Source organism: Protopterus annectens, chromosome 2.part0 (genome assembly GCF_019279795.1).
Source record: "Protopterus annectens isolate FY-2018-M chromosome 2.part0, PAN1.0, whole genome shotgun sequence".
NCBI classification, from domain to species: Eukaryota; Metazoa; Chordata; order Ceratodontiformes; family Protopteridae; genus Protopterus; species Protopterus annectens.
In genome coordinates this window covers 923200674-923213080 of record NC_056728.1, presented here as the reverse complement: position 1 = coordinate 923213080, position 12407 = coordinate 923200674, and the positions used below count along the sequence as shown (strand labels likewise).

The 12407-nt window shown below is 41.1% G+C and overlaps 1 protein-coding gene across 1 annotated transcript in view; it reads right to left on the bottom strand.

Annotated features, from left to right (window-relative positions):
• CCNI (cyclin I) overlaps positions 1-12407 on the bottom strand; it is a 1428732-nt gene that overhangs the window by 455589 nt on the left and 960736 nt on the right. Inside the window, exon 6 of the mRNA XM_044061168.1 lies at positions 7647-7877. Coding sequence (XP_043917103.1) covers positions 7647-7877 — 231 coding nt within the window. The remainder of the gene's footprint in view (positions 1-7646; positions 7878-12407) is intronic.

Sequence of the window (12407 nt, the reverse complement as noted above, 5' to 3'; positions counted from 1 at the left end):
GGCGGTAGCTACCTCTATAGCCTTTACAAAGAGACTTCCCATTGATGATATTTATGCAGCAGCAACTTGCTCCATGATTTACACCTTTGTGTCAAATTATAAACTGGATGTACAATCTGGATCATGTTCCCTCTTTGGTTCCACCAAAGAGGTGGGAAGTAAATATTGTGGGAAGAAATAGCCAGGGAATTGTTATGGCTAGGCTTGTATAGGTCCTAGGGCCGATAGCCTAGTACCAACCTATGAACCACCATCCTTAGGAATGTCCTTCCTTGATACCATCCAGGTAATTGACAGCTTGGGTGTCTTTCCCAAAGGTTGAATCGGATGAAAACAGAAAGCATCAGATACGAAAGTTATGTATTTACATTAACAATAGATCTGTGTTGTCTTATTTTCAACTGGTTCAATGCTTCTCTCTCCTTCACCGTTCCAATATTCAAACTGGCAGCTTCTGGTGATTGGCTGGACCTCACCTGAGGCACTGTCTGTTAACAGCCCTTTGTGCTGTTGCTTTGCTTGTACCTTTAGGTATGTTTGTATTCTTATAATTTTGGATAATTATTTGATAAACTTGATCTGCGGTACAAAGACGGAGTGGAGGGATTTACGGTCAGTGGTTGAGGTGTAAACCTTTTTCCCCCATCTGTCTAGTGCTCTTGAATCCCTTTCAGAAGGTACTGGATTTTTAGCCATGGAAACCTTAGCCCCCTTGGGACCCTGGGAGATGGTCTCTGGGTCAGCTACTGGGCTTTTGTAAAGGAATTTATGGGAATCAGGTACTCTGTAATATCTGTCAGGCTTGGCCGGGGCCGGGGGCAGGAGGCAGAGAGTCAGGGTTGAAACTGGATTCTAAATAAACATCATCCACAATGTCCAGAACAGGAGGGATGGCTAGAGGTCTGTGTTGGGGGAGTAAAAGAAACTCTCTGAGCCTTTTCTTGGAATCAGAGTAATCCTGACCTTCCCAGTGAAAATGCTCCCTCATAGTGTGTAAAGTTTCCCCAAAAGAATAATCTTCTGGAGGGGAAGCTGAGGGAATGGAGTCCTCAGCATCAGAATCTTCATAAGGAGAGAAGGAATAGTCTTGGTCTTCAGAGGAATCTGAAGAAATAGACAGTTGTTCAGAGGAAGCAGATTCTTCCTCTTGTCTAGGCCTTTTGTCAGGAGGAGGCTGGGAACCCCTGATAAGAGTAATCAGATCTTCAGCCATCTTAAGCATCTGTTTCTTAGGCATAGGGCCTTGAACAGGAGACTGAAGTGAAGCTTTTTTCGATTTTGAAAATGTTTTGACTGTAAGAGTCATCGGTCTGAAAACGCCTTCAGAAAGCGAAGGTGTTTCAGAAGTACTGGCATCCTTGGAAGGTAAGTCGTCAGTAGGGCCTGAAGTAAAAGGCTGCGTCGGCCTAGTACATTCCGTCAAAATATCCGTAGCGGTCTCGGGTTCCTCAACTGCGGCAGTCAGAAGCTGCGTCGGAGCCTCACAGATAACCGGAGACCGGATCAACCGAGGCCTCGGAATCAGGCTTAGGCCTGGGCTGACAATCCTTATCCCTGCGTTTTTTGTGCACGCCGGTAGTCGGTAGCTCCGACGGCATGTTATAATTAAATTTTCTGCCAAAAAAGTGTTGTGCGAAATCAAATCGTCTTTTAATAGTGCGTTTATTAAATCTAGCACAAAAATGACAAGAAGTGATGTCGTGATCAGGGCCTAGGCAGGGTATACAATAAGAATGAAAATCCTTATGAGGTATTTGCTTCCCACAAGAAATACAATTGTTAACTTTTTCTGACATCGGTCTGAGGCAAGAAAAGTTTCCCCAATGGGGTACTTAGCTTTATAGAAGATTTCGGTCTGAAACTCGAATTTGAAAATCTCAGGAGTCGGCCGACCGGCACTTGCAAACTGCTTCTGCTTCGGGCACCGCGCGGCAAGAAAGACTGAAGAAAATGGCGTCGGTTGCAATATATGTACCCCTGGCGCACTGACGTCAGGGATGAGGCGACAGCAACCGACGTCGGACCAAGACTTTGGAAATCCGGCTGACTGTGGGACCGCATGACGACAGGATAACCCAAGTGTGATGACTGCAGCAGGGTAACACGATGAACATCTTTATTTGAAGATATTATTTTGTACTTAATAAATCCAGAAAAATATATTTCAGTGTTCTAGAACTTTGAGACAGTTTCATGTCTTTTCGTGAAATAAAAAAAAGATAAAAAAAAGTTAGTGAGAGAAATCATGTGCACAAACAAATATTGGTTCACCAATACCAATATTTATGAAGTCATGACAAAATTAATTTCTTAGGAGTTTGGGTTAAAAAGGATTTTGTTATGGGAGCTAAGGATATGTAAGAAGAGGTTAAATAAAATATAATACAAAAAAATGGAAGCTCTTGAGTATGAGCAAGGATAGTAAAATCCAAGCAGTGAAAATATTGCTAGCCCCTGTTTTATATGCAGGTCAGGTATATTTTTTTTCAACCAGAGGAGAAGCTGTGGACGATAATTAACAAAGACTTGAAGGAATTTATCTGGGAGGAGAAGAGGGCAAGAGTTAAATGGGATGTTTATTCCCCCCACAGAAGAAGATTGTTTAGCATTATCTGATCTGAAGGGATATTTTATAGCTATGCAACTAAGCCTCAAACACATAATGCAAGCAGAAGGTTATAAGTCAAAGTGGAATGGGTTGATGATGATGAAACGGGGGGAGGGACAGGATTTTGTATAAACTTCCTTAACAACAACCATACAGAGTAGTATTATTCATAAAGTATCGTAAGAACTACCCAACACCTTAATTGAGAAAGGAGGAATTCTACCAATATCGATAACTACAAGTAGTAATATAGGACAGTTACAGGAAGGAGACAAGAGGGGTTGGAATTTATTGGAGAAAATCAACAAATGAACCAAGGTTCTGTTTTCAAATAATTAGAGATGTTTTAGTAGTACAGTGGGATGAAATCAGCCAGATTTTTAGAATGTAGGTTAGAGACACTTTTCCCTACTGGTGATTAATAACAGAGAAATGAAATGGGGATTGCTAAATGAAAGGCCATTTCTTTTAGAGTTTTTAGTTCAGTCTACAGCAGAAGGTGTTGTTAAAAAGGGTTAATTAGTAGGGCACACAAAATATTACAGGATAATTACAAGAATCAGTCAAAAGAGACTAGAAAAGATTGGAAAGATACAGAGGAATGGCAGTGTACAATGAAACAATGGGAGGACATTTGTACAGCTCTCAGTATGCAATAAAGTCCAGAAGGTATAGGATATTACAAGGAAGTGTTTTGCATACGTGTCTTATACCCAAAGCAGAATTCAGATAACTTTTCCTCAGGAAGATAGTAAATGCTGGAGGTGTGATGGAAAAGACAGAGGTAATTGGGAATATGTTTTTTTTTAGGAATGTAACGAGTTGGCAGATTTTAAAAATTCCCTAAAGTGTACTTGTTGGGGGATCAAATGGTTTTAACTAAGGAAATGATTCTTTTGAGCTAGGACATGGGATCTGAATTGCCAAACATACCAAGGCCTTACTAAGTTTAACGCTATAGGATGCTGAAAAATCAAATTACTAGAAAAAGGAAATCAAAATCCAAACTAACTCTAAGTGAAGTTATGAATATTATAAAGGAGATAAAAGATGGAAGTGAGATCTTTATAAAGGCAAAGGGGTAAATTACATAGACGTTAATGCAATTTGAACGAACAATAAATGGAAAATAATGTTCAGGAGGAGTGAAATTTAAAGGAAAGCAGAAACTGAAAATATACATAAAAAATGTTGCAGTGAATGAAAAATGTTAAAAAGAAACTGTGTACACTGCATGAAAATAAAGGAAATGTTATTATGGCCTGATTTATTTTCGGCTATATAAGTAAATATGTCACATTTAATAAAGACAAGCAAGCAACTTTTAATTTTAGCTTAACATAAACAGATTATGTAAAAGACGAAGACTTATCACCCAGTTGTCATGCTTTGGAATCATTTTCCACTACCTATTAAGCGGTCGCAAAACACTATGATACTTAAGGAAAGACTTGATTTATGACCTGGTATTAAAAACAACTCCTAAATAATGTAAAGGAGTCTACCTTCCTTGAATACCAAATGGTGTGAAAGCAAGTGTCACAGATCTTATTTTGTGATATGTTTTAGAAAACTCCTGAGGGAAAGGACTACCCATCCCACATATTTAAATGCTTTGTGACAGCTCACCTTAGAAGCTGGGTCTCAATAAAAAAGTAGGAATGCAACATTTGACATAATTCAACTGCATATCTTCTATCTCAACCTTCAGCCAGTTTGGGATTCAGCTGAATTGTGACTAAGCTGCAACTTAGAAAGCAGGCTTTACTATATTTTTAAAGGTAGGCTGGCATGTGACATAGTTAAATGCAATACCTACAGCTATTACAGATGCAGGTTCATTTGGCTAAATTACAGAGTCATGAAAGTAAAAATCCAAGCTTTACAAGACCCTATATCTGAGGCTAAGGTTTACGCTTCACGTCAGACACCAACCTTATTTGGAGATATCTGGGAAGGCACTTAACTCTACATGCTTAATGATGATGAATGTTCTACAGGATATTTTTACTGGGATCTCCACTCCCATAGTTCCTCCGTTAAGTGAAACATTTGCACTGCCTTTTTAGTACATCAAACCTGGAATGAGTCTTAATTACCTTCAAGGGCAATAAAGGACCAGGACCCTTATTAATTCACCTTGGATTCTTTCAGTTCTCTTTCTCTGCAGGAGCACATTCTTCACAATGGTGAGTTGAAATTCAACTCCATCAATCTGAAAGGCATTTTTCTAGCCTCATAGAACGTATCACTGGTAACCATGCTACCATAATTGGGAAGAATCCTCCGAATTTTAGCCTATTTCTTTGGTGCAGAGAGAGAGAGAGAGAGAGAAAACCTTGACTGCAACTCAAATTTGAGTAGTGGCTTGGCTGCTGGAAGACCTGGGCAGGGATGATGGGAATAGAGTAGCTTATGGTGGCTCACCATCCTGGAGAGAAGGGTAGTGCTGACTTCCAGTGGCTAATCTGTTCTTATGAAAACAGTAGCCATGGCCAATCTGTTCTCAAGAAAACAGGGGCTATGACCTGAAGGATGTAGACTTGGTGCTCCCACTGATTGTAGTCCTTACACATTTATATGTGGCAGTATGCATGCATCTAGGGAAGGGTGCTGGAAGCCCCTGTGGTGATAAGTAAGGGTTAAAAGAAATACCCCCACAGCGAATACTGTCAAGATTAAAGGCTACAAAGAAAAGTAATAGTATTGAGTAGTTCCCCAGCCTGGGACACGTATGGTCTGTCCTGAAATGTATATGGTCATGCAAAGGGGAGGGGGGTGAGAATGAAGACATACCCTCATGCTGTAGAGATGAGGACACCCTCCAATGGTAGCCATACAGAAGAATCAAGCACTGGTTTAGACAAAAACTCCTCCACAGCTCTATAGATAACAGCCATCTCTGGTTAGCTCACAATCAGGTGCAGGCAAGGTCCCCTGTATCGGAGAAGAAATAGGTTTGGGACCCAAGGGACAAGTGCTTGATGGTTCATAGACCTAAAGAGAAAGACAGTCTAGAAAAACATCCTCTAGATCCTGCCCAATACAATACAATATCATGGACTGTTAACTATTTATGAAACAATAGTAGAAACTAGTCACTGTAGACCAACCAGTTTTTATGCCAGCAGTGTCCAGAAAAGTTTTGCCAACATTCCATTGCTAGCCTCTGGTTTGCTCATGACTACTTGGTTCCAATGAAACGTTATGGAAATAGGTATCTGGGATGCTTGTCATGATTTGGAAGAAATGGGTCTATCAATGGATGGGATTATTCTACAGTGGCTATTTTTTTAGGAGCACAATTGCAACTTTTCTGAAAGATATTAGGACAGCTAAGGATATACTGCTGGCAATATGCACCTAAATCAGTAGGTCTTCCCTTGACAGAAGTTTAGATATTAGAAGGCACTGGGGATAATCATGTTATATCTAGCCTCTACTATAGATGTCTGGTCAGGAAAACCTATGAGGGGATGATGTTAAACAATGTGTAACATTTCAGATTTACATGGCTACATGCTCTGCATCACATATAACCCAGCACACTTTTGCAAATAGAGTGACATTTATGGCTTGCTGGAGCTGCCCTAGGTGAATAAAACATGCTTTATCATCTTCATCAGCAATAGCTACTACATCATCCAACCTCCAGCTATACATGGTGCATTGTTAACTTTTCTTTTTACATACCTTATCAAGTTAAGTAATGTCTTCTGAATGGTTTGACTAGTGTTGGAAGTGTCCTTCAGACAGCCTGGGCAACTGGCCACAAATTTCTGCCACCAGCCAGGGGCTTTCATCTTTGTGGGATAAAGCACGGAAGACATGTCACCATATTTAGGGAGGAATTTTAACCTAACTGCTACTGTAAGTCTTTTTGCCATGAGACTCCCTGTACCATACACTCACAGCCCAAGCCATTATGGGGCGTCCTAGTGGTGATCTGTAAGTGTATCACCCTGAGGGGGGAACACTGTCAAACCCCCTAGAATGCAAAACTGTCATAAACTGTTGTAATGTATCTATTTCATGGAGATGGCAAGAGTGGTTAGGAACAGCAGTTACCACACTGAAGCAAGAGTTTGGCTTAGATCGTGGTCTTATTTCAATAGATGGAACAAATAAGTATAGGTTTAATATGTTCTGCTCGTCTTGAGATGTCTGACTTTATTTAAAATGTAAATGTTATTCTATGTCTGTTTCCCACTACAGTATTTACTGCTGATAACAGTATTTTGCTCTTTTGCTTTTGATGAGCAGTGCAATCCCTGTCAAGCCTCTTCTGATGTTATCACCCCCCCCCCCTTTTTTTTTTTGAGAAAATCGTATTTTCCTTCACACAGTGACTTCTGGATAACGACACAAACAAAACTTCTGATAACACTGAGTGCTCCTGTTCTAGAAAACAAATGCTTTGCTCTACTTTCTTTACTTATTGGAATCAATGATTTTAAGCTGTCCTACTCAGTAACAAACATAAACCTACTAATATTTTCAATGGCTAGTTTTACAGCACAACCTTGCATATTATGGTATGTATCTGATGAGTCAATCAAGTAGCTGAATAAGAAAATAACAATGAGATGAAGAAGAATGTTAGTGTTGACCAAACTCCATCAACATGGGTACCGTAAAAAAAAAAAAAGAAATAAGGAGGCTGTACACCTGCAACCCGTTTTATGTGGTAAGGTATGTGCGCTGCAGTTAATTCTATTAACTACTGTTTGAATATTTCTGATGAATCAGTTAAGGCCCAAATACTATAAAACAGTGTGACAAAACTCATCAAGACTTGCAATTACTGACATAAATAGTATTCATATATTCATGATTCAGATTACATAAGTCACAGCAATATCAGCATTCTTATGAAAAACAAGTGTTCAAAAAACCTGATGGTAACTGGTGCTATAACATGCCAAATTTCAGTTACCTTGTAACAATTAAAAAAAAAAAAAAAACTCAGATGCATGTTTTCCATCAGAAAAAATAATTGCCACTTAGCAAATACAGAATTACATTACACCTTCCATACCTGTGCTTTCTTCAACAGGTCAATAGTGAGAGCTAACCAATCAGGAATGAGTTTTTCAATCTCCAAAGTGATAACTGCCAGTGCCAGCACAGAACCTTTGAACTGAAGATACTGATGACAGGCGAGACACTGATGGATCTGCCTAGTAAGGAATGCCATGTGCTGTGAAGGGTTAATCTCCGGCAAGCTGTCTAGCAGTCGTGGACAGCTGGACATTGCCAATGCATGGAACTGAGAAGAAAAAAATAAATAAATATTCCAATAAAAGGTGCAAGCAAATTATACTAAATTAACAAATAACCAGCACTTTCATATCCACTACAAATGAAGAAATTTTACATGAACAGTCTGCAAAGCATTAGGACAGAGTGTTTTACCTATTTCTGTAACAATTCTCAAAGAAACAGAAAAAAATTCCCTTGTAAAAAGAAGACAACAGTAGCAAATGCTGGAGATTTTGAAACAAATACCTGCTACACCAGCATTTGCTCAAATATTTTATGTAAGCTACTTTATTTACCATTTGTTACCCTGGTTAATTGCACAGGTCCATGGACCCTTTTCAGGTATGGCCCAGGCCATAAGAATTACATTACAAACAACTGAAAAAGCAAAAAAGATTACTTCTCAGTACAAAAATGAAACGATTAAAAAATATTTTAACTAAAGAATGTAAACACTTTTCTAGGTAGTCAAAAATTGCATTTTAGTTCACTTCCCGGTTTACAAGTGCTATTCTTTCACCATACTGCTGTCTACAGTTTAGTACAAACTAGCCACTGCCAAAAACATCATTTATAAACCCCATGTCTGTCCTGCACTAAGCTCTATTCTTCCTTCCTGTTACTCAAACAGACCCCTTTCATTCTAATGATAAACAACTTTCTCAATCCATAAACCTCACAAAGCAAGTGGAATTAGCCTTTACTGCTACTCTTGATGCAAAAAAATGGAATTCTATTATGCAAGATATCAGAAAGTACAGTTGTGTACACTTACCATAAATGTAGATACAAGAGTGTATTCACTGTTGCAGTCATCACATTTGGGTTATCCCTGCCAGGGTAGCCTTCGGCAAGCCCGAATACCAGAGGCTTAGTACTTCTGCGTCATTTGCTGTTGCTTAAGGACTGACGTCAGGTCATCAGTGGTATAAAGTAAGGCAGCCGATGCCATTACATCAGGTTTTTCTTGCCCTAACCTGTTAGGAGCCCTCAAAGTAGGAGGCTAGGTTATGGTGGAAGAACCCCACCAGTGGAAAATAAACACCAATAAGTCCCTTGTAAAGAAAGAAAGAGAATAACGGGGGATGGAGGGAGGGGAAACCAGGACTGCAACAGTGAATACACTCAAACATCTACATTTATGGTAAGTGTACACCACTGTATTATGTTCTTCCTGTTTCACTGTTGCAGTCAACACATTTGGGTAGATTTCCAAAGCTGAGGAAATGGGTGGAGGCAGTCAAGGAAACTAGGGGCTGGCTAGGATGCCTTGCAAGACTGCAGAGGCAGGTGGTAATGCTTGGTAAAAGTGTGAACAGATGTCCAGGTGGCAGCCTCTAGGATGTCCCTGGTGGGGACTCCTCTTAGGAAAGCTCCAGAGGTGGAGGCTGCTGTGGTGGAGTGTGTCCTGACCCCCTTGCGGGGAGGCTTTCCATGCTGTTTGTAGCAGAAATAGATGCACTGTGCTATCCACTTGAAAATTGTTTGTTTGGAGATGACTTTGCCTTCTGCCCCTGTAGCAAAGGTAACTAGCAATTGACCAGACTTTCTGAAGGATTTAGAGATGTCCAGATAGAATCTGAGCTGTCTGTGCACATCTAGAGAGTGAAGAATCCTTTCCCCCTTGTTCTGGGGATTAGGAAAGAAGGTGGGCAGATGAATGGATTGATTGAGAGTCACACTGGACACCACCTTGGGCATGAAGGATGGGTTAGTTCTGAGGGATACCTCATCTGCATGGAAGATGATGAAGGGTTCCACAGCTATGAGTGCTTGCAGCTCAGAGACTCTTCTGGCTGAACTGATGGCAAGAAGGAAAGCTGTCTTCCAGGTGAGACATTTTAGTTCTGCAGAAGAAGCTGTTTTGAAAAGGGGCAGGGTGAGTTTTTCCATGACAGAGTAAAGGTCCCAAGCTGGTGTCGGTGCCCTTCTGGGGGGCCTCAAGTTGCTAGCCCCTCTGAGGAACTGTTTGATCAAAGGGTGTGAGAAAAGGGTCTGCTAAGTGGGAAATGAGCAGAAATAGCACAGGCATGACTTTTTATACAGGAGAAAGAAAGGCCACTGTGTAGTAGGTTAGCAAAATAATCCAGGATGAGAAGGATAGAGGGCTGTGCCATATTGGCTCCATTAGTCTGGATCCAGGTGCAGAACCTTTTCCATTTATCTGCATAAGACTTTCTGGTGCTAGGACATCTGGCCTCATAGATAACAACCAGAACCTGTTTACTGAGGATGCTAGATTGGTTTGGGGTTAGGGAATAAGCCAATCTGCCAAATTGAGTGTCTGCAATTTGGGATGCATGAACTCCCCTTCCCTCTGGGTCAGGAGGTTTGGAATCTGAGGAAGATGCCATTGAGGCAGCAGGGACAGGCTGCATAGCAAGGGGTACCAGTGTTGGGGCCATTCTGGAGCTATAAGAATGGTCCTTGGTTTTTCCTCCCTTATTTTGAGCAGTACCCTAGGGATGAGAGGTGGAGGAGGAAAGGCAGAGACCGATATTTGACCCAGGGGAAGGACAGGGCATCCACTTTCCAAGCCATGCAGTGATGCTCCCTGGTGCAAAGTTTTCTGAGCTGATGGTTGGTGTGGGAGGCAAAGAGGTCGACCTTCAGGGTTCCCCATTTCTGAGTTATTAGGGTGAAGGTACTTCTGTTGAGTTGCCACTTATGTGGGTCCAGAAGTTTTCTGCTTAATTGGTCTGCCAGAGAGTTGAGAGAGCCTGGTAGGAATTATGCTAACAGGTGTAGTTGCATGGAAGAAGCTGTGAGCCAAAGGGTCAAGGCCAGACTACATAGAGGGTAGGAATGAATCCCTCCCTGCTTGTTGATGTACCACATCGCAGTGGTGTTGTCTGTTTTGATTAGGAGAACCCCTGGAGAGAGAGAAGGGGTTTGCAAGCTATCAAGGTGTGCTGCACAGCCATCATCTCTTTTTGACTGATGTGCAGAGGGATTTCCTGAGGGCTCCATTGGCCCTGTATGCAACTGCCATCCAGGTGTGCACCCGAAGCGTAGTCTGATGCAACTGTGGTGAGGGTCTGGGTGGTGGGGGGTGGGGAGAAGGGCAGGCCCTTGTTGTGGGAGCAGCATGCTGTTGCCCACCAAAGAAATTCCTTTCTGAGGCAAGGAATTATAGGTAGAAGTGTTTTGAGGTCTTGAGAGTGCTGACACCAAAGGCTCTTTAAGTAAGACTGAAGTTTCCTCATATGCAGTCTGGCACATAGAATGAGTAGTATGCAAGATGCCATGAACTCCAGAGCTTGCAGGATCTTCCTTGCAGATAGCTGGGGCCTGGTGGCTAGTTGAGAGAAGTAGGCTCTCAGGAAAATTTCTCTGGTGTAAGGAATGCTATCTGGGATGCTGTATCCAGACTTGCTCCCAGGAATATTATCCTTTGGGTGGGCACCTGTTTGGACTTCTTTTTGTTGACTGTGTACCCTAGGGAGGTTAGTAGGGTCTTTGTGAATACTGGTTCACTGAACCGGGATTTAAAACAAAAAAAAAAAACATTTCATCACCAAAGCACTCTACAGTGGGGATAAGGAAATATACCTGTTTCCCCACTGTAGTGGGAACTCGGAGTTAGTATGGATGGGGAGCAGGGGAGATTGCCCCCCTGCAAAACTGCTCGATAAACAGATGTAGACCTATATATATATATATATATATATATATATATATATATATATATATATATACACACACATATGGGTTTACTATAAAAATTTGAAAACTGCATCAGTCCATCAGTCGACCAGCATGTGGTCCAATGTCAATCCATAATCGAGGTCGATAATTTGGGTTCGATATTTTGCAAGGAGGTAGCGGTTCAGTGACGGAAAGGGAATTAACCCATTTCCTTACTGTAGTGCGATCTCAGAGTTGGTATATTTAATGCGCAGGGGGTGTAGCCCCCCCTGCAAAATTGTAGAATTAATGTACCGTTGACTGTAGAGTTCAACTGTACTTTAATGTGCATAGTAGGAGGTGAGTGACATCATCTCCTGCTATGTCGAATACATCAAACCACGGTGGTTGCTGTATTCATTTTCGCTTTGGTTTACTTTTCGGAATTTTAAATTCAGCATTTCTGGTCCACATTTTAAATGGTCGACTGAACCTGGTTTGAAATTTCAATAGTAAACGTATATACATATATAGACACACACACACACACACACACACACATATATATATATATATGGATTAACTCACTTTAGAAGAGTAGCCCATACATCGACCTCCAAAATGTTGAATGCAAAAGGTTAACAAACCAAACATCGACAAGTTACGACTCATACACATGCAATTTTCAAGCAAAAAAAACAATGTTTTTTTTTCAGGGGGCAAGCCTCCTACATCCCCATATCCCCTAAGTATATATACCAACTCTGAGATTGCACAATCCCTTGAGAAAAGGGAATATTCCCCTACCTGGGGATTGTCAATCTCATACACCTGTCGACCATGTGCACAAATCAGTGAAATGCAGTTATTAAACAGATGTTGACAAACCTGTATTTAAACTGAATGCAGG